This window comes from Girardinichthys multiradiatus, chromosome 8 (assembly GCF_021462225.1).
Source record: "Girardinichthys multiradiatus isolate DD_20200921_A chromosome 8, DD_fGirMul_XY1, whole genome shotgun sequence".
Taxonomy (NCBI): Eukaryota; Metazoa; Chordata; class Actinopteri; order Cyprinodontiformes; family Goodeidae; genus Girardinichthys; species Girardinichthys multiradiatus.
In genome coordinates, this window is record NC_061801.1 from 39,756,343 (window position 1) to 39,777,614 (window position 21,272).

At 42.2% G+C, this 21,272-nt stretch overlaps 1 protein-coding gene across 1 annotated transcript; it reads right to left on the reverse strand.

Annotated features, from left to right (window-relative positions):
* Window positions 1-105: 105 nt before the first annotated feature.
* Window positions 106-19,381, reverse strand: mfsd14ba (major facilitator superfamily domain containing 14Ba). Its single transcript, XM_047372108.1, has 12 exons — window positions 19,080-19,381; window positions 10,126-10,224; window positions 9,964-10,026; window positions 9,749-9,876; window positions 8,740-8,854; window positions 8,437-8,655; window positions 8,003-8,116; window positions 7,554-7,625; window positions 7,358-7,470; window positions 5,012-5,109; window positions 4,710-4,873; window positions 106-3,844 (listed from the first exon to the last, which is right to left on the reverse strand). The coding sequence occupies exons 1-12, from the start codon at window positions 19,176-19,178 to the stop codon at window positions 3,560-3,562; spliced, it is 1,569 nt and encodes a 522-aa protein (XP_047228064.1). The 5' UTR covers window positions 19,179-19,381; the 3' UTR covers window positions 106-3,559.
* Between the last annotated feature and the right edge of the window lie 1,891 nt (window positions 19,382-21,272).

Here is a 21,272-nt window from a genome sequence, read left to right on the forward strand (position 1 = left end):
GTCGATAGGGAGCCAAGTCCTAAACAAATTCCTAAAATTATGTAGGAACCCTGGGCATCACAAACCATCAGGAAGCAGGAACAGCAATGACAGATGAAGCAGATATGAAATGTTGTACTGTTTTAATATCAATCAACAGCTGGCTGGTACATCTCAGTTCAGCTCACATGTACAGACATCCAATCATCTACAGTATTTACACACCCGGGTCGGTTTCACAGCTGATTTATCCGAGTTGGATCAGTATTTACATGAGCGCTAAGAAGAGCTGGGAATATTTCCAAAGAAATACCATTTGGTCTTACAAAAAAAACGAACCAGTAATTTCTTCAGTAAAAGCGCTAAATCATTACAGCCGACGAGTTAAAGTCGTTTCAATCCAGCACCACTGACTTCCAGATTAAAAAACAAGTGATATTGGGACTGAGAGAAATAAACCAGCCTGATCAACCGTGACGCTGGTCTGTGTGTCAATAGACTAAGATGTGTCTGAGTCAGTTGATCTGATTGGATAGAAAACACTACAGAAATATTTAGCTGCCCATCCAAGGCTGAACTCGCCCTACAAGCAACCCAAAAGCAGAGAGGATGGGAATCTTTCAGAACCGCGCCCTAAAATAACGGACCCAATCTTCCGTGCTTAAAACGAACGGCGCTTCTGTTTTAGTTCCTAAAGATGTTTTTCTGTCCATCCAAAAGAGCTGAAATATCAAGGATAAACGTAAAAGTAGTCCAGCTGCCTTTGATTTAAAGTATACAAATCTTTTAGACCTAGAAACCCTAAAAAGTCTCAAAAGTATGAAATAAATCACAATCGGCTTTCTCTTTTTAAAACCACATACTGATGATGGCGTGGCTTCTGTAACGGCAACATCTAGAAATCCCTCACAATAAAAACAGAATGAACTCTTGTCTTGACAAAAAAATAAGAACCTTAAAATGGAATATGTCAAAGGGATTATGTGGGAGTGAGCATGTTTGCTAAAAAGATCTCTGAAGGACAGATAGATGAGCTCTGTGGAAGAAAACAGCTGAAGAGGATGGATTTCTCCTCCTGTCCTTCCGTTTGAAAACCGTTCTGCTCCAGGAAGGTCCAGTTAAGTCATTCACTGGACCTTTGGATTTAAGGGATGAAACTACCCAAAGTGGAGGGCATGGTACAACAGTTTACATCTTGGCTACTAAGAGGAGTTTGAACAGGGAGTGAGCAGCCAGACCACTGAGGCAAACCCAGCTGTTTGTGAGCATAGCATTTTTTACTTTTTGTTTCCACTGTTAGTACAAAATTGCTGTTAAAACAATAACAGCTCTCCTCCTGCATGTTTAGCCATATTTAGCTGCACCTGCAAGAGTTTTTCTCCTCCATATCTCAGCCAAATGAAGGAATGTTTAACAGCCACTGCAGTTCTGTATAGCAGTATACAGTATTCTGACTTCCCTTTGACCCACAGCACCTGTAGCATCAGCTTCTAGTGACTTTAGAGCCAAACTACCTGCAGACAGACTATCTATAGAGTGGGCGGTGTGACAATGATAATCTGATATTACATTACTGTAATGCAGTTCGAACCACACAAGCAAACGCAAAAAAAAAACAGACTGATAATCACTGCATGGCTCACAACAAAGTCTTTAGTTGAGTTGTTAGGAGGGGCATGCTGGTGCACAGTGTAATAATGCTGGTCAGATCAAATTATATCTACCTTAATACTGTCTGAATTTCTGCTTCAAATTACAGTTTTTGATAGAAGCTATCCAGCTATATGGTTAATTACAGGTAGCGTGATGAGCATGGGTGCTTTAAAATTTCTCCATATGGTGCTGGTTTGTTAGGTCTCCAATCTCCTGTACTCACATTTCTCCTGACGTCCTTCCTTGCTGGTTAAATAACTTAAATCTCCAGTTTATGACCTCAGATTCTAGTTGCCAGCAATACCTTTGTTTCAGGTGGACATTGCGTTATACATTAGTGCTGAGTGAGAAGTTCCCAAGTGTAACGTCAGCAACTTCAACAACTTTCCGCTGCACTTGGTACCTTCCACAGATTTCTGGATTTCAGACATGGAAAAGAAACTCAAGGATCATGAGCTACAGGCCCGGACATGATTGACAGAATATGAGATCTGCCCTCTAAACATGAACAGAAAGAGGGGCAATCTGGCAGAAAACAAGCCGACCCCACGTCACACTTTCAGTATTTACAAAGCAAGGTCTCATTCAAAAGTGCATTTACATTTTAAAGTCATGACATAACTATGTACACTGTTGTGTGGCAGTTAAATACTGTTAAACTCTCCTTAAAATCTTCTCTAAAGCTCTTGGAATCTCCGTCGGATGCTTCAAGTATAAGTTCATTGACAGGAATATCACTTCTGCCAGGGAAAAAAAACCTAAAATTACTAACGTTTTTGCCAAGATCAATTAGGTTTGGAATAGGGGTGCACCGATTGCAGTTTTCTGGCCGATCACAGATCTTTAAAAAGCCTGACCTGCCAATTTGGATTTTGCCTGATACAAATTTTTTATACATGTTGTAAGGTCACACTACACCTTTATTGTTCCAGTCTTAATTTATTGACAAACACTAAACAAAACCCCATGAAATAATACAAACTTGTTTAAACAGCACATGAGGTGGTGGTCTCAAAGTTTACAGCATTGCAGTCGCTTTAGTCTTTCAACTTTCACGTTTTAAAAAACAGGTAAGACAAGTAGATGACATCGGTTTCACATGTAAGTATCAGCCGATCGCCCGAAATTAAGAAAATCAGGGCTGATCAATCGGTCCACCCCTAGTTTGGAGTGAATTTTACCAAGACCTGATGACGTGTCAGGGATCTAATGGTGTCAAACTGCAAAATAAAGAGGAGAAACTGAGGGTTTTCCACTGCCAGCAGCACTTTGATAAAGTGACTTAGATATAAAAATAAAACGTGTGGGGTGGGTCCCCTTGTTTTACTCATCAGTATAATGTAAGGATTTATTCCTGTTTCCTTCCAACTATCAATAATCTGTAGTTTTGCTTTGGTTTAATCTCATTATGAGATTAAAATGGATCACTTCTCTTGTTTTACTGTTTTGATACAATCTTCATCTACAGAAACACTTTGATGGATTAAAAAAGAAAATAAAAATAGTATATATATATAAATAAACATGGATGTTTTGGCTGCCTTTAAAGTTTACTTCTGAATTAAAAACAGCTTCGAAATGATCAAAAGGTTAAAAAAAAATGAAGTAAAATCTTCCATAAAAGCCTCAAACTTACATCTTTAAGGATCTGGATCTTTACTCCCTTTTTATCCCAGCAGACCTCTGTCAATCAAATCATCTCTGACCCTTCTCTCCAATTACATCATTAGATTCAACTTGCTCATTAAAGATGGATCCTGATTGGCCAGGATGATGCTTCCTCTGTGGATCGCTGAAGCAAAAAGTTCATCCTGCCGTTCGGTAAAGAGGCAAAAACCTCTGACGAAGAAAGTACACTTTGTGCCGCCTTATGGCTTAAAGAAACAAACAAAAATAAAGTTTCACTGGCTCCGTCTCAGCGCTTCCTTCAGACGATGCTGTCGTGCAGCAGCGGCTCCGAGTCCTCGCCACTGGCAGAGGGCGGGGTTTCCTCGTCGCTGCCAGGGAGCGGCGTGTTGATGTGGACGCCGGCCAGCGAGGACATGGCCTCCTTGCTGTCTGGGTGGGGCTTGTTGCTGAGAGAGAGCTCGGACGAAGAGGAGGAGGAGCAGGAGGCGCAGGAAGTTTTTTCGGGGATGAAGAGGGCGACGAGGAAGGCGACGACCACGGTGCACGCCCCGAGCAGGAAGGGCGGCCCGGGAATGAGCGCTTGCTGGGAACAGAAAACGAGAAGTGTTTTATTATTTCAGGAACTACATGGCTTCAGCAGAGAGGTGAATGAGCCTGAAAAAATAAAAAACATTTCACTGAAATCACTTACAGTCGATATACGACATTATGAATGAAAAACGCAGTCCTTTTAGTTTTGACTTGCTTTTATTGACCAGTTTTGCTGTATTTAGGGAATATAAACAAACATGGAAATTAATGAGAGTAAAACACTCAAAACCAGTAGTTCTCCACTGTGATCCATGATCTCCCTTTAATGAGACTTTCTGACTGGCCTGGACATCAGGATACTAACTGCTGCCGTTTTCCTGAGGTATCCATCAGGGGTGCACCGATTGCAGTTTTCTGGCCGATCACCGATCTTTAAAAAGCCTGACCTGCCGAGTCCGATTTTGGCAGATTTTCTTTACTACCAACACTCAGGTCAGGTGTCATAAGGTCACAACACACCTTCAATGTTAAAATCTTATGTTGTCAACAGTTGTGAACTGTGCAGGTGCAGACGTGACCTTGTGGGCGGGTCTGTCAGCAGAAGAGGATAAGATTGGTGGATAAGATCGGTTTCACATTTAAGTCCGTTGTTTTTTTTATTCAAGTCAGACTTTTCTAGTGGAGGAAAACGTCTTTAAACTTGAAGGCATTTTAAGTTGGGGATTGTGGTACAAAAACGAGCTGAATTTCCAGCTGTTTTATTCCCAGTTTTTTTGGATTTTCATTTCTTTCGTATCAAATATTCCAGCTTGTCATTTACTTCTAAAATCATTTGATGTTCTACAATAGTTTAAACATCTGATGTATTGTCAGACATTAGATATAAAAGGTAGGACCTGAGGCCGCAGTGTTCGTACCTCTGTTGGGCCGTGCAGAGGCAGCGGGTCAATGCCGTACTCCTCCTGAATGGGATCCATAGTGTTGAACTCCACGTTGAAGAGGAAGAAGATGAACCCGTAGAGAGCTGGACCCAGGCCATTACAGAGACCTCTGATTCCAGTGATCATCCCCTGGACGACTCCTGCAGGCGAACAGGACAAAGCAGTGTTTGTGCCCTAATGATGGATTCATTTAGAACCCTGGATACAAACCTCTGAGAACAATCCAGACCAACAGGCTGACCTATAGAGGGGAGGATAGGACAGATGTTCTTGCTCACCTTGTTTATCAGAATCAGCCGACTGCGACACCAGAGCAGAAACTGCAGGGAAGGTGATGGAGGACATCGCTGCAACAGCTCCAGCCGCCCACATCATCCTGTGACAGGAATACAGTGGGTGGGATCTTTCTTATGAAACATACAGAACCTCCGTGGAGAACCCAGTCACTGGCTAAATTACACAAACATTTAATGTGTCAGCTCTGAGTGGGAGCAGACTCTGTTCTGGTAAATCAAGACTTTCATAATGGGCTCCTGAATGTTTTTCTCCAGAACTTAACTTCCCAGAACATTTTGTCCACCCAGGCTGTTTTCTGTCATTGTGGGTTTGAAACCGGGTCGTATACATAGACTATGTCCCCTGACTCTGAGCAGGTCACCGTCTACCACAACATCGAGTCCAGAATGTGATGAACTGTGAAATCATAGAGAGAAAGAGAAAGTTTCGAAGTCCTTCTGGTTTAAAAGCCACGGACCTTCGCTCCAAACTGTGTGGAAATGTGTCGGTGTGTGGATTTTAAACAAGCGGCGCCAATCAATTTATGGGTTTAGGCTCTGAAACTAAACTTAAATCAGTTTTAACTCAGAGGAAGTGTGAATAATTAACGTCTGTAAGACATGTCTCATAGGAACAGTAACCACTAACGCAGCAGCATCTCTGCAGCTCGGGTTGCTTTAATCTGATTTACAACATGAACGCTGATAAATACTCGGTTAAAGACTTGGATGATGGCGTTTCTCCGTCTCCATGGAGACGCTGGGAGAAGACAGTCTGCTGTTCCCTTCGCTAATTATTCCCACAAAGGTCGCCGGGTTTCATTTTCATGGAGTATTCAGAATGGGTGGATGGGATTAAAGGTTCTGTTTGCAAGTCAAGATCCAGAGCTTCGACTTGCAAAGCTCTGGATCTACATGACCTCCTGTCAGGTCATGTAGATCCAGAGCTTCGACTTGCAAAGCTCTGGATCTACATGACCTCCTGTCAGGTCATGTAGAATGAAACACAGACATGAGCTGCGGAGGACGATAAACTGGGAGACGACTGAAATAAAATGCTGAGGATATTCAGCCAGTAAGTAATGTTTAGTGTCCTCCAACCATGTAGTTCAGGGTCCATCCAGAAGGTCCTACCTCCCCACTGGAGGGGTAGATCTCTCTCTACCTGGTTTGGTCTGGTTCCTGAAAAGGTTGCTGAAGTGGACATGAGATGAACGTTTAAAGTGCAAAGCCTCACAGGGTTCTCTCTCATCTAACATGAATAAAGCATCAGGCCCAGAACTCCTGATTCACCTGCAGCTTATCAGCATTATCTCTTAATTGGATCTAACGGTCTTAAAGGGACAGCTCTGTTTTTCACATGTGGGCCAGAAGAAGAAAGCCCTAGGTCTCAGCCACTGTCCCAGCTCTGTGAATACAGTAAAGCTGCAATAAATGTTGTAATTAGCTCCAGCATTTCCAAGTGATGGAGGACCTCTGAGCTCGCAGGGTTTAATCTGCCGCTTTCCCTCCGCCTCCAGGTGGAACTGTGTATGATGGTTCCTCATATCCGTTGTGCTTCCTAATATTTCAGCCTATTTTGACGTTGAAATTCAAAATGGCGCACACACACAGTGATGCTTCCTACTGCAATAGACTCTGGGACTGGGGAGCAGGACGCACACCTCCATACTGCGCCCATCCACTGCCTTTCTGGTTGCAGGAAAGAAATGAAGCTTTCTTTCAGCACATATATTCACTGATCATGAGGAGAAGGGGAAAGCTCTAATAAGATAAGGTGAGAGTTTCAGACTCATTCAGCTGCAGCACTGAAACAATCTCTTCCATCTTCAGCCGACAGCAGGGCGGCAGCTTGTAGATAAAAAATCATTAAAAACCTGATGTTTCATCTCGTGGACACAGACAGATTATGTGTGGATGATTCCTTCTGTCTGGACACAGGGTGGTCTGGTATCACTGCAGAGTTATCTACTGCTGGTAGGATACTGACTGCTCATATCCTTCTGACAGATCCCCACTTTAAAAAGGGAAACTTGTTTCCTGGTCTAATTGTTTGTTTTAGAAAACATTGGTAATAAAATGTCCAACAGCTTTGGATCCACTCATATGAAGAATCACCTTCAGGACACCAAAAGTATGTCTGACCCAATCAACGTTCTGCTTAATATTTTGCGTAGGTAGCCGCTTTGTTTCCTCTCCAGCGTTCATCCTATCTGTCTTCAAAGAGTTGGAACGATCTTAAAAGAAGGTCTGATGAATGCATGAGGTTTTCCTCAGTCGAGCTTTAGGAAAAACCAAATTATCTTTGGCCTTGACTAATGAACCCGGAGCCTGAGGTTAGAATCTTACCATGGCTCTGATCCAAGGCCGTACCAGGCTAGCTGAAGGATCTGGAAACCCAGACCCAGTAGAACGGTGTTTTTGTTTCCCAGATATCTCATCAGCAGGGTGAGGAAGAGAGTCTGGGAGGGAAACAGACAGACTGGTTCTAGTTTCAATATAAACACCACATACAGGATGTAAAGCTGTGTCTGTGTGCTGGTACCTGCGCCACGATGGACAGAATCCCCACAACCCCGATGAAAACTGCAATAGTTGTGGAGGAGAAGTTTACGACCTGAAGAGAAACAGACTGATTAGAAACTTTAAGACTAAAAGCTGTTCATTATTAAAGCTTTTCAGAGGATTTTCCTGTATTTAGCCCATTCATCATCGGCTCATACCAGTTACCCTGTCCCTACTGGGAAACTGTATCTACAGCATGAAGCTGGATTATGGAAATCCATATTTCTTCCACTCCATAACATTGTGTGACATAAAACCCTAATAAAATACATGGAAGTTTGATGTAACCTGATAAAAGATGAAAGCCACTTACTGACAAATGAAACTTTTAACAAACAACCACATTTTATGCGAGAGCTACACCTAACTTTCCGACCCATTAGTTTTGTTTTTCATACGCTTTCAGCCCCATATGACCCCTGAAGTCACCTGTCTCAGGTAGAGGAAGAAGCTGGAATACTGTCCAGCTTCCGGCAGGTAAGACAGGAAGACGGTGATGCAGATCAGCAGGACTGTGGAGTCCTGACCCACTTTCCTGAGAGACTGAAAGAGAGACAGAGGGACAGGAAACACAGCAGCGGTGCAGTCAGACCATCAGTTTGTCTTCATTTAGCATCTGAGACTCAAAAGGTAAACTTTAAAGACGTTGGACTCGTACTCTCTCCTCTCATTTCAGCTCAACAGTACAGCAGCAATACAGAGCCTCAGCATAAAGTACATAGCATGTTTTATAGTTAAATTATTAGTTTTTGTGTTGAGGAACATCATCAACGTCATGCAGCTACAAGGTGGAACAAGTCCATCTCCTGTAGCTCATGTTCAACCAGCTCATTTAACACTGCAGACAGTTACTGGTTACTGACAGCGAAAGGGTCGGCCTGCTCCCAGGAGAAAGGAGTCCCCCACGTGTTGAGTCTCATCTTGTCTGGCAGCGACTCGGGAACGGCCAGCAGGATGAAGCAGATGTCGGCCAGCGAGATGAGCGTGGCGAGCAGGACCACCAGGTTGTCTCCATACCAGGCCGACAGGTAGGCCCCGATGGCCGGACTCGTCACCAGACTGGCTGCAAATGTGGCGGAGACCTGGAGAAATCAGAGGAAAGGTTGGTAATGTTACAACACTTACAGAGTTAGTATCATAGGAATAACCCAATCAGCAGTTCTTACCAGACCGTAGGCTGTACTCCTCTCTCTTTCATCCGTCACATCGGCAACATAGGCGAAGATGACCGAGAAGGTGACGGAGAAAGCTCCAGACATGGAGATCATGGCGAAGTACCACCTGGACGAGGAACGGGTCAAAGAAAAAACAAAAAAACTTTATATAAATCAGTGTTTGTGTCATTTTTAATTAAAAATATAATCAGTCAGTCATTTTCTACAGCTTATTCCATAGTGGGTCGCAGGGGAGCTGGTGCCTATCTCCAGCAGTCTATGGGCAAGAGGCGGGGTCACCCTGGACAGGTCGCCAGTCCATCGCAGGGCAACACACAAACAACCACACACACACTCATTCATACACCTAAGGGCAATTTAGAGTTACCAATTAACCTAACAGGCATGTCTTTGGACTGTGGGAGGAAGTCGGAGTACCCGGTGAGAACCCACGCATGCACGGGGAGAACATGCAAACTCCATGCAGAAAGACCCCTGGTCGGGAATCGAACCCAGGACCTTCTTGCTGCAAGGCAACAGTGCTACCAACTGCGCCACCGTAAATATAATATTACTAATAAATACACATTACTTCCTCTGTGACTAAAAGTAACCTGTAAGATAATTAAAGACACATAAGTTCAGGAAAACTATGGCTGCATTATCTACCACTATTAAATCAAGTTCTAGTCCTTATTGCTGATACAATGATCAGAACTAGACCAACGCCACCATTTGATATCAAATGTACCACGTTAATGGGACACTAATCAGAACCATTGGCCCTTGGGTTGGAGTCCAGTAAGCTGTTCTGTCTCGACGCATTTCACCGCGCCGTGTCTAATGTGTGGAAAAGGAGCGAATCGATGCGTATCACCAAGTTGCAAAGTAGCGCGAGGGATGCATTTAAATGTGATAACATCGATTAACCACCTAGTCCATTATCTTAGCAAGACCCATATCCATTTAGCTAGTCTGTGCCTTTCTGACTGTCAGTACTGCAGATGACATGAATCCCTACCATGGGCTGAGCCTCATCAGAGGGATCGGAGCGCAGGTGAAGAAGACGGTGATCAGAAGGAAAGATCTTCGACCCCATACGTCTGATAGCGCTCCGATCAGAGGAGCAGACATGAACGACAGCAGGCCCTGAGTAAGAGGGTAAAGTCCCGATCACTGGAGCGATATTCATCAATAAATACAACACAAAGCTGGTGTTAAACTTCAAGCTCCTACCTTCACACCCTGGATGAGGCCGTTCATGAGAAACGTGTGCTGGGGAAACGTTTCATGTAAAACCTACAAATAAAAAATACAAATTTTACAAAAACACATAAAAATAGACATTTAAATAAAACATGCCAGGTTGATAAAGAGAGCATGTTTACAGTTACTCACAGTGAGCATCGGCGTGGTGAGCAAGCCCCAGGCGAAGAACTCCAGGAAAATAACCATCACAGCGTGATAGACACTGGGCCGGCCGATGCCCTGCTGGGGCTGGAAGATACAAAAACAAAAAATATACTTTTCATTTCAGCCACATTTACGTTCTTCATGGACTGATGGTTTGAGAGGGAAACTAAGGAGGAGCTCCATAAAGATCGCCTGAACCAGCATCAGTAAAACGAGGTTGATCTCTGATCTGAACGTCTAAACTACGCAGAAATGAAACTGGTCCGTGATTCAATTTAACATGACTGAAGATGGAGTCTGACCCATAAGGACTGTAGCCTGTACTGGTTTCATTGTGTAGAACCTTTTTAGAACGCTGTTTTGGATACGTACTACGAGAACAGAGATAGGTGGAAAAGTGAAGCAGCAAGGAGCTGAGGTAAGGATGGTGGATGGATTTAAACAGCTGGAGGGAAATTATTTACCAATTCTTCAGTAGGTTCTGGTTGTCAGCTGACTTCATTTTCTTGACTAAATGTTGCTAAACGTTGAAACATCCCAGATCATAATAGTGCCACCATAGGCCTCCAACAGAAGGAACCAGTTCTTCCCAATCAATCACTCAGGATCCTGGACTAAATGGCCCACATGGTTTTATCCAGAACTGAATCATTTTACCTTTTGAGAAAATGAGAACGTTTTAAAATGCTGTGAGTGAACTTCTCAGGGCTGCCGTGTCTTCAGTCATGTTTATACTGTTGGTGAGGAAATGCATTCAGCTTTGTAGTTCTAACTTCATCCGTCTGTCATCAGATGAATGGATGACTCCTCCTGGTGGACCCCAAGGTGTTCCACGTCCAGAAAGGATCTATAGTGCCTGGAGCAAGTTCTTGGTCTGTCCTGGGTCCATTCACCTAGTAAGGACAATATCCAAGGGGAGATGTCCAGCTGGCTCCTTTCAGAGCAGAGGAGATGCACTTCTACTTCAAAGTCCTCACACGATCTCTAAAGGTGGAGGGTGACCTCTTTACAGAGGAAGGATCTCAATCTCAGTAGTGATCCATATTTTATAACCGTAGGTGAGAGTAGGATGGTAGATGGACCAGTAATGTGGAAACTTCACCTTCCAGCTTAGTCCAGGTCAAAGCTCTTTACTGGAGACGAAGCTCAGATCCTCCCGAGCTGCAGAGATGCTGCTCAGATCTTCCCATCTCTCGTGATCTGTCCTTCCACGACCAGTGAACCAGGATTGATCTCCTCTGCTTGCAGCAGCATTTTACCTTTTTACGGTTTAAACCACACCCTTTCACCAAGAGAAAAGGTGTGGTTCCTCCTCAGCTTAAGAAATAAAAAGAGTCCAAATCACCCTCAAGGTCATGGCTTTGAGAAGCCAACAGAACCACATCCTCTGCAAAGTCCAAAGGTTCCACAGGGTCACAAAGGCTTCTTTCTAACAGCATCCCTAATCAATATACTGCTGTCTGCCCCGTTTCTGATAGAGCATTCAACAGCCTGGAACCCAGTTTGAGTTGTCTTCTAAAGGTCCCAAGTCTGGACAAATGAATCGGATCACTTATGGGTCAGACAACATCTACGTTTGGACTTCACGTTGATTTCAACTCCATTGTCCTTTTTTAATGTTATTTATGACTGTAACAACTACAGAAACCTGACAGATTAAAGCTGAGCTTGTGTTTGGAGGTCCTCTTTAACTTCTCAGTTTTGGTCCAGTTTATCCCAGCTTCCAAAAGATCCATTCCTTCCAGACAGCACTTTGCTTTTCATTTGGTTTAATAAAATCTACTCGCACACAACAAATGTAAAGTAATTCAGCTGACTGCGAGGGCTCTTTTGAAAACAAACATCCCGTTGGTTCTGAAATCACTTCTAAAAGATCTCCAGTGTTTGGCATTATTTCTCCACCTACCTGGTAGCCATCTTACTTAGAGAATTATGTGAGCCATCAGCACATGTTGAGCCCACCATTAAACCAACAAAAGCCCCCAGACAAAGATGACAACTGGAACAGAAACGAGTCTTCTTCGCACTCGTACGAACCAGAGTTTGCATCCCTGTAAACAAATAGAAACATTATGATCCGTCCTCAAATAAACCACCAGAACCTGGAGTTCTTCATCATTAAGTTAAATAATGTGGTGGCTTACTGTTCAGAAGCATTCGTTTCCAAAACTAATTTAAGAAACAAATAAGTAAACTCACCTGGAAGAAAAATGGAAATGTTGATCAATAATTCTTTCAATGCAATGCAAATGTTATTTGTTTTCATCTTTTATTGAGAACAAACTATTCCTGAAACACTTTTCCTGATTGACAAAGTGAGGAGGAAAACTGGGAACACCAGCCTCTGGCACACATACGCAGGATTTATCCGTCAAAAATGGACCATTTTCCATCTTTAGTTGGACTATTAGCAGGTCCTGCCGGCACAGATTTAGACCACTTAGTTAATGAGGTTCTGTTGCTGCTCTTCAATCGGCTCTCCTTTGACATCTGACCCATTTATTGTTCATTTCTTTACGTCTAACAGGAGACGAATGACACAGAAATGAGTCTGTAGGAGTGCAGAAAAGTTGAATCGAGTCTCTCCAGGTGCTGTGTAGATATCTTTACATTCCGTTTGGGTCGTATTTTTCAGTCCGTTCAGTTTTCTTTATTCCCCATTACGTTTTATGAACTGTTACATCACAGTATTTGCTGTGGAACAGCTAAACAAGGTCATGGACTTCCGACTGTTCAGTTTCGCATATCCGCCATTTTTATTTCCTGCTGCGATTTTGTAGTCCAAGCTCAAATACGCCAAAGCTGCAAGTAGATAAGTCTAAATCTTTGGTCGTTGGGTGTATTAACCCACACAAGTTATTACACCATCCCCAGCATCAGAACCTTCTTTTGTAGGTGTTAAATGACTGTTTCAAATCCGTGGCTCATATAGTAAAACTACACTCCGTATTGGAGTTACTTGGTATGGATGGAGAGGGTGTAAAACAGTAATAACACAGCACTATGATGCATTCATTTGAAGGCACGGTTCTGCAGGTTTGTCGTCTTTATTCTCCTCTTTCTGGGCCAGACTCTGGCTTCAACATGTAAGGCTGGATGGAAACGTCTTCTGTTGTTGACATCTTTGAATCGGTTTGGGAATAAAAGGTAAAAGAGGGACCTGTGGAGCTGCAATAACAAGCAGTTCAGAGCACTTTATGTAGACCACAGCTGGTGATTTAAGTATGAAAAGGAAGGTTTTAAAAGCATGATATGTTCCCTTTAATGTGGACACCCAGGAGATAATCCAGGAGGAAACACTTTAATAAGTCTACCTAGCATAAAATACAGTGTCAAAAGAAATTGAGCTTAATCCTACAGGTTAATACATTTAGTCCTCGACCTTTTAACAAAATAAGTGTACTTCAGTCTAGAAACGAGGCTTTTAACAAGAGAACCAAGTCAGGTTAAGGGTCTATAATTGGATTCATAAAAGAAAAATGAAAGAACTCTCGCTGGGCATACTATTCAAAAATATTCACAAATCCAGTCCTGTGTTCACATCCTGATTCAGCTCTAATTTATTCCTGTTTTCCTTTCAAGCAGACAGACTTTCTTTCTTTAAAAAGGAATCTGCAGGCTTTCTGAAGGTCTCTCAGAGCTTTTCTTTGGACTTCAGTTGCTTTTAACACATTGTCAGTTTGGAAATCTAACATAGCGTTCGTTAAAAAATTAATCAGGCAGAATAGAAGAGGAACTTTCAACCTACACAGAAATATACTCCAGCCGAGGAAAGTCATCAAATGGGTTTGGTTAAGAAACAGGAAATATCCAGCAACGTTCTGACAGGACCTGAGATCCATCATCAGATAGGTTGCTGAACCTCTTTATAACTTTTCCACTTCTTTACTAAAACTCTTCTATTGTATTAAGCAAAACGTGTCAGCTGATATATTACAGGCATTTAAAATCTAAATGCATGTTACTAAAATAATAAACCAGCATTTATTACAGTCCATGCAGAGAGACTGCAAAAACAATAAACTTTCCATATATTGTGCAGCCTAGAGGCCACTAGCCAACTCCTTCAAGCATCTCTAGAAGCAGTGAGTAGACATGCACTAAGATGCACTAATGGCCCTTTTCCACCGGTTCGATTTGGCCCAACTCGACTCCACTCGGCTGGCTTTGCGAGCGTTTCCATTACTGTTTTTTCCGTACCCGTACCTAGTTCTTTGGTCCCTGCTCCTGAGCAGGTCCAACCAGGGCTGAGTCGGGACTACATGTGACGTGAACAGACTGCTGTTCACTGATTGGCCGTGGGACCAGGAATTAAAAGGTTTTTATTGAGACGGTGCAGGGAAACGTTAAAACTCAAGAGCAACTACAATAATATTAAGGACCACAATGGCTGGAGCAGGTCATACATGTAATTTTACCATTAACAGGTCATAAATCATGCCTGAAGGCTGACAGAACAGAAAAAGGACAAATCAGCTTTCTGAATTACATGCAGGCAGAGCGCTGCATGTAATAACATCCTAAACCAGCTGATCACACATAAAATCAACTGTTCAGAGGCACAAACATTTCCCATAAAACAAAACCACCATGAAACAACGTGTTTGGTTCTGACATTTATTGACGGTCCTTCAGAGAACCAGCGTCTGCAGGAGGAGGGAGCAGCTGCCCGTAATCAGATTGCCTGCATCGGGTCAAATGGGAGGAACTCGCTGAATCTGCGGAGCACGAATATTTAATATCCAACCTAAAGCTAACTTCAAAAAGGTCATAAGTCCGCGGTTTTGCGCTTTTAGACCTTGTCCTCGTTATTGCCATGAATAAGATGGCCCCCTTCCACATCGGAACCTCTGGTGATTTTGGAGCCTTATTTAGAAGTTCTGGTTGGGCTGTGGTCCAGATAATTATTACAGTGGACATAAAAAACATAAATCAATAGAAACGTTATCAGTATTTAGTTTGTTTTTATTTGATCATTTCATGCAGATTATTTCAAGGTGAATAAATGTAACACAGTAACGTTAATAGCAGCACAGCTACACTCATGGCTGGAGGCTTCAGCCGTCGGCGGGTCAGTGGAAACACAACCGATACCGTACCGAGTGGATCGAAACCGAGTGGAGCAGAGCCACGCCGGCTAAAACTAGTCGGTGGAAAAGAGCCACAAGATGCCTCTGAAGTGGCATGGAGTTTTGATTACCCAAGATTCAATGGGTGACCTCCAGGTTTTCAGTTGAGAACCAGTGTCATCAGTCAGACCCGATCACTTTATGACTAAGACTCTATCTGCGCTAGGGCTGGGCGATATGGCTTAAAAATAAAATCTCCGATTTTTTTATACCAAATCCGATTAATCGATTTAGGATATTTTGACGATTTTTGACGCGAACCCCATCTAGTTGGGGACTCTGTTATTAGTTGATGCAGGGGTAGACCAAGCTCAGCCTGTACTTCACTCAGTTCTCTTTGTTTTTTCCAACTGTAAGAAAAGGCAGCAGTAGCCTTTTTACAAACCCCTATGGCACGTTCAATCCGTGGGTCCTTCACACCATTCTCTGTATAATAATGAAAACACAAATGCATCAGGTTTACTGTTATAATAAGCTACAATTAACTTACTGGTCAATTTTTACTTTTTTCTCTGATATTTTACAGATGTAGGGACACAGACACACACATACTCACATGGTACATGTACATACGTATATACATACATTTTGTATAAATATTATGTATTATTTGATGAAAATACATGAATTGCTTATGTATTAAGTGTACTGTGTATTTTCTGTGGGAAAATGGCCATGAATGCATGTCAAATGACAAAAAAGACGCTATGTATGACATGTATATAAAATACAAAATAAGATTTACTAAATATATATAGATTCGATTCTTACGTATGACATTAAGTAGTTTATGTCCAAAGCACTGGAGGTTTGGCCACCCGATGTCTTTCAGAGCTTTAATAATGTTGGTGCCGCTGTCTGTTGTCATACAGATGAGTCGGTCTTCTGAAAGGTTCCAGGAGTTCAGAGCGTCTTTTAACCCCTCGGCAATGACCTGACTTTTGTGATCATCAGGAAAGTAAGCTGTTTGTAGGCAGACACTTCGTAGAGCCCAGTCATCGTCGACAAAATGCGCAGTCAAACTCATATATGGCTCCACAAGTCTGTTATGGCAGAGTAAAAACTTACAGCCGCCAGCTCTGTTGCAATCCTTTCACATGTGCATTTGTACAGGTGGGGCGAGGCAACTTCAGCAAAATATTTCCGGCTAGGTAGTACATACCTTGCGTCTAAAGTTTTCAGCAGGTGAATGAAGCCAGACTTTTCCACTGTATAAATAGGCACAGTGTCTTTGGCAATAAGCAACGCGACAGCATCCGTGATCGCTTTCCATCGGGCCCCAGTCTTTTCGTAGGGAACACTGTATGAAAATGATTCCCCTAAGGTGGGTTGTCTCTTGGCAGGGATTTCTGGTCTGTTGCTGTCCTGAGCTTTTCGTAGAGAGCAGCATTTCTCCCACTCCACTGAGTGCTTCAGTTTCAAGTGTTGAAATAAATTCGTAGTGCTTCCACCTTTAGTAGCAACAGGCTTTAAACAGATTTTACAACGTGCTATGTGTTGCTCCAAGTCCGTGGTCGCGAAACCGAACCAGTTCCATATAATTGATGAAGTCGTGCCTTTTTTGGGAACAAGGTCTTCCTTGCTAGATGCCATTTTCGGTGTTTCTGCGAGAGACAGGTTTACTGATGTCACTCAACTACAGAGGCCCGAGGAGTTCACTGGCGCGATAGAAACAAATTCAGATTTCCCAAAAATTAAATCTTCATTAATTGCAAATTCGAATTAATCGATAAAATCGATTTATCGCCCAGCCCTAATCTGCGCTTTCAATACTTCTGTTGACACATTTCTGGAAAAATATATGAATATAGAAGGTGAGATGAGGAGTTTACCACAGAATATGTAGCAATGTTGCAATCTCAACCTCCCTCCAACAATTATTTTTCATTTCTTTTCTTTTTCCAGAACCTTTAGGCGTGCTTCACCCAAAACCCACATTTTGAACTGGTTCCTGCAAGAATTTACTTAGACGTGTCATTGTTAAGGCATTAAATAAAAACTCAATGAATTACTATTTTTAAACCATTTCCAATCTGTTGGGTCATCTGTGTAACTCCATATTCATTATATCTGCCGGCCGACTCACACCTCCAAAGTTTTAATCAGAGGTAAATAGTGGTATTTGTAATAATACTGCAGTACCATAAGGCGATATATATGTGTGCAGATACAAGCTATTGTTGGTTAATTTTCCCAGGTAGGAAAATGAAAAGTACTCCTCTTCCACACGTCCTTTCATTTCAAATCTTCTTGAGGGAAGAAAAATTAAGTTATGAGTGCTCTTAATATTTATGATGCTTTACATTGAAAAGAAATGCTCAGAATTAGAATATTACATGTTTTACAACATTGTTCAAATCTGTGTGACGATGTCTTGCTAAAAGTTTTCATACCCCTTGAGCATTTTGTCACCTTACAACCTTCAACAAGTTTACTTGGAATTTAACATGACAGAACAACACAAAGTAAGAATATTTGTTGAGTGGAAGGAAAATGATGCAGTTTTCGAGCTTTTTTTTTTAACAAATAAAAATCTGAGAATTGTTTCACTGCAGGTCTTTTGGGGCACGTCTCTACCAGCTTTGGACATCTGCAGACTGAGATTTTTACCATTTTTCCAGAATAGCTCAAGCTCAGTTAAATATTCCTGTCACAGATTCTAAGTTGAATTTAGGTTTGGACTTTGACCAGGCCAGTCTAGCACATTTATGTGATTTGATCTAAACCAAACCATTGAGGCTCTGGCTGTATGTTCAGGGTGGTTGTCCTGCTGGAAGATGAACCTCCACTCCAGTCTCAGATCTTCAGCCTCTAACAGGTTTTCTTCCAGGATTGTCTCCATCCATCTTCCCATCAACTCTGACCAGCTTCTCTGTCTCCGTTGAAAGAAAGTATTCCCACAGCATAATGCAGCCACCACTATGTTTTCACTGTGCAGATGGTGAGGTCAGGGTAATTTTATTACCAAACAGGGTTTCAGACTCTCATCTGACCAAAAATGTAGGACTTTCAGAGTAAAGGGGGCTCAGATGTTTCAGGAAATTCTGAAAACCCTTGAATAATGTTTCTTGTTCAGAATTATGCATCACTTTGTGTTAGTGGGTCACATAAAATCCTAATAACTGGACTTGGTGTTTATAACGTGTGTATGTAATTTCGAGGCATCATTAGAATTAATTTTATTCAGACATTTTCTCTCTCCGCTGCAGTGATTGGGTCTGTTCTCCGTGTTAAAATGGACGCAGGCGGAGCTGTGAATCCGCATCCAGCGTCTCCTCTGGCCGCCCCGGGGAGGATCGTCTCAAGCAAGGGGGGCTGTTATGTAACACATAATGGATCCAGCGCGACCGCACCAGCACCGCCGCTATAAGCCGAGCCTGTGCGTGGGTTTCCATTACAGCACCCCTTCTGCCTCCTACAACAGAACACGGCCATTTTGGACCAGACCCGCTCTGTTCGGAACCAAGACGCAATGTCAGCTTCACATCAAATAAATAAACAGACAAATTAATTTGAGCACAATCCATCATAACGGAATTAAACAGTGATTTGTCAATTAAAATGGCGTCGAATATATCGAATTTATAACGACAGAATTTGATTTTCAGCCTTAAATGCGCGTTAATTCCGTGTTATGTCACAAGCACGACGGTTTATTTCATTATTTCCACTCAGAGCAGTTCAACTGAGGTACATAAAGAAACTGCGTCAAATTGTCCATGAAAACACCGTGTTTCAACATGAAATCTCCCGCTTCAGGTTAACACAGGTGTCCGTTTTTGTGGTGAACATGGCGGTTCGGACACTCACCACCGCTCCGTCCTTCATGATAATCTTCTTGACCAACACCACCCGACCGGTGGCCGCCGTAGGCTCCGCCGCCATCTCCTCGCACCTGCCGCGGGTCATGAAGCATCCTTGCCGCGTGGATATCCGCGGTTCTCCGGGTGCTTCCAGGATTCCTTCTTGTTTTAGCCCCGAAGAGGCCGAACCGGGCTAATTACAGGAAAAAACGTCAAAAACCCGGAAAAGTAACAGTTTTTATCTCCTCTCTGTCTCTACAAGACGTCCAGCTCAGTCAGACAGTCCGCAGAACTGGTGATGCGCTCAGTGACGCTGTCAAGTTACACCGAACCATGCAACGCTTCCGGTCGCTTTACAAAATAAGAGCCTGCAAATGAAGCTAAAAATTAACAGCTAATTCTTTACGAAATCTTGAAAATGTGTACATGTTACCATAGAAATATTATGTCAACACTTGTTTTTTCCAAGAGGCAATTATTACCTTTAGTTCATGGAAACATGATGATTGTCTGAAATGTAATTCCTTTAAACGCTAGTTTTAGCAGTAGAGATCTGTTGAGATTCTGGGGGTTATTGTTTTGCCTTTGTGTTCTTGTTTTTGTTTGCTTGTTTGTTTAAAAGAAAATTAATAGGAGATGGTTGTAGATTTTAAGAGAAACGGGAATAGGTCAGACACTATTTCCATCCTGGGAGAAGAGGTGGAGGTGGTGGAGGAGTATAAATACCTCGGTGTTCACCTGGACAACAGACTGGCGTGGAGATGCAACTATGAAGCCATCTACAAGAAGAGACAAAGCAGACTGTACTTCTAGAGGAAGCTTAGGACCTTCAGTGTTTTCAGTAAATTCTTACCCCTTAGAAATGTCAGTTTTAGGAAGGCCTCTGTTGTTAGCAAACATATTTTAAAATGTTTATCTTAATTAGTACAAATATTTTCTAGTAAAACAAATAGTTAGGCATGTCTTTCCTTCCTATATTCTTAAGCTTAAAATTAACAGACATTTCTACAACTCTATTTGCTGATAAATGTTTTATAAACAGAATTACATTAAAGTGATTACTTGTTATATTCATTTTTAGGTTGTGCTACAATATTTTAGAAACCATAGCTGCAGTGGTGATGAGATAAGGACCTTGTGGTTGCAAAGATAAAATAAAGACATAATTTAAACCTTAAAATGCTTTACATTTTTTCATATTCAGATTGGTTGGTTTTCAATTCTTTGTGTAGTCATTTTTTTAAACAAATGTAAAACACTCTGTGGTCTCTTACCATTTGTCTTATGAAATTATGATTTTAGAAAATTTACATATTTATAACTGCTATTTCTATGATGGATGGATGGAACGTTGCCATAATATGAAAGTGGGAAAAGAGTTTGGAAATCCAAATATTTGTCAGTCAGTCATTTTCTACCACTTATTCCATAGTGGGTCGCGGGGGAGCTGGTGCCTATCTCCAGCAGTCTATGGGCGAGAGGCAGGGTTCACCCTGGACAGGTCGCCAGTCCATCGCAGGGCAACACACAAACAACCATACACACACTCATTCATACACCTAAGGGAAATTAAGAGTTACCAAATAACCTAACAGGCATGTCTTTGGACTGTGGGAGGAAGCCGGAGTACCCGGTGAGAACCCACGCATGCACGGGGAGAACATGCAAACTCCATGCAGAAAGACCCCAGGCTGGGAATTGAACCCAGGACCTTCTTGCTGCAAGGCAACAGTGCTACCACTGTTTTCCATACTTATCCTAACCTGGAAAATCCATATAACTCATATTTTTCTAGACTTTTCCAGACTGTGTAAGAAACCTAGGTGACAAGCAGAGTCAAGCTATTTTATTTTGAAATTTAACCGCTTTGCCTACCCTCTCTTCGGCTGATTTTTATAACACTGCCCGGTTCGGTTCTGTTTTTATGTTTTTGTTATTTACATTTTTTCTATTCAAGCTCAGAATCAGTTTGAGAAGCATGTTTGTGACGTCACTGTCTGAACTACATAATTTCTCCCTGGAGGTCTACTTAAATATCAGAAACCATGAGCGGCGTTTGAAGAACGTGATGTAACAAAATTCATGCACGAGACCGGAAACGGGAAATATATATCTTCATAATAAAGTTCTATCACATTAAAAACGGCTGGAAAAAGGCTTCATTTGACATTAATAACACTTTATAACATCTTCAGACATT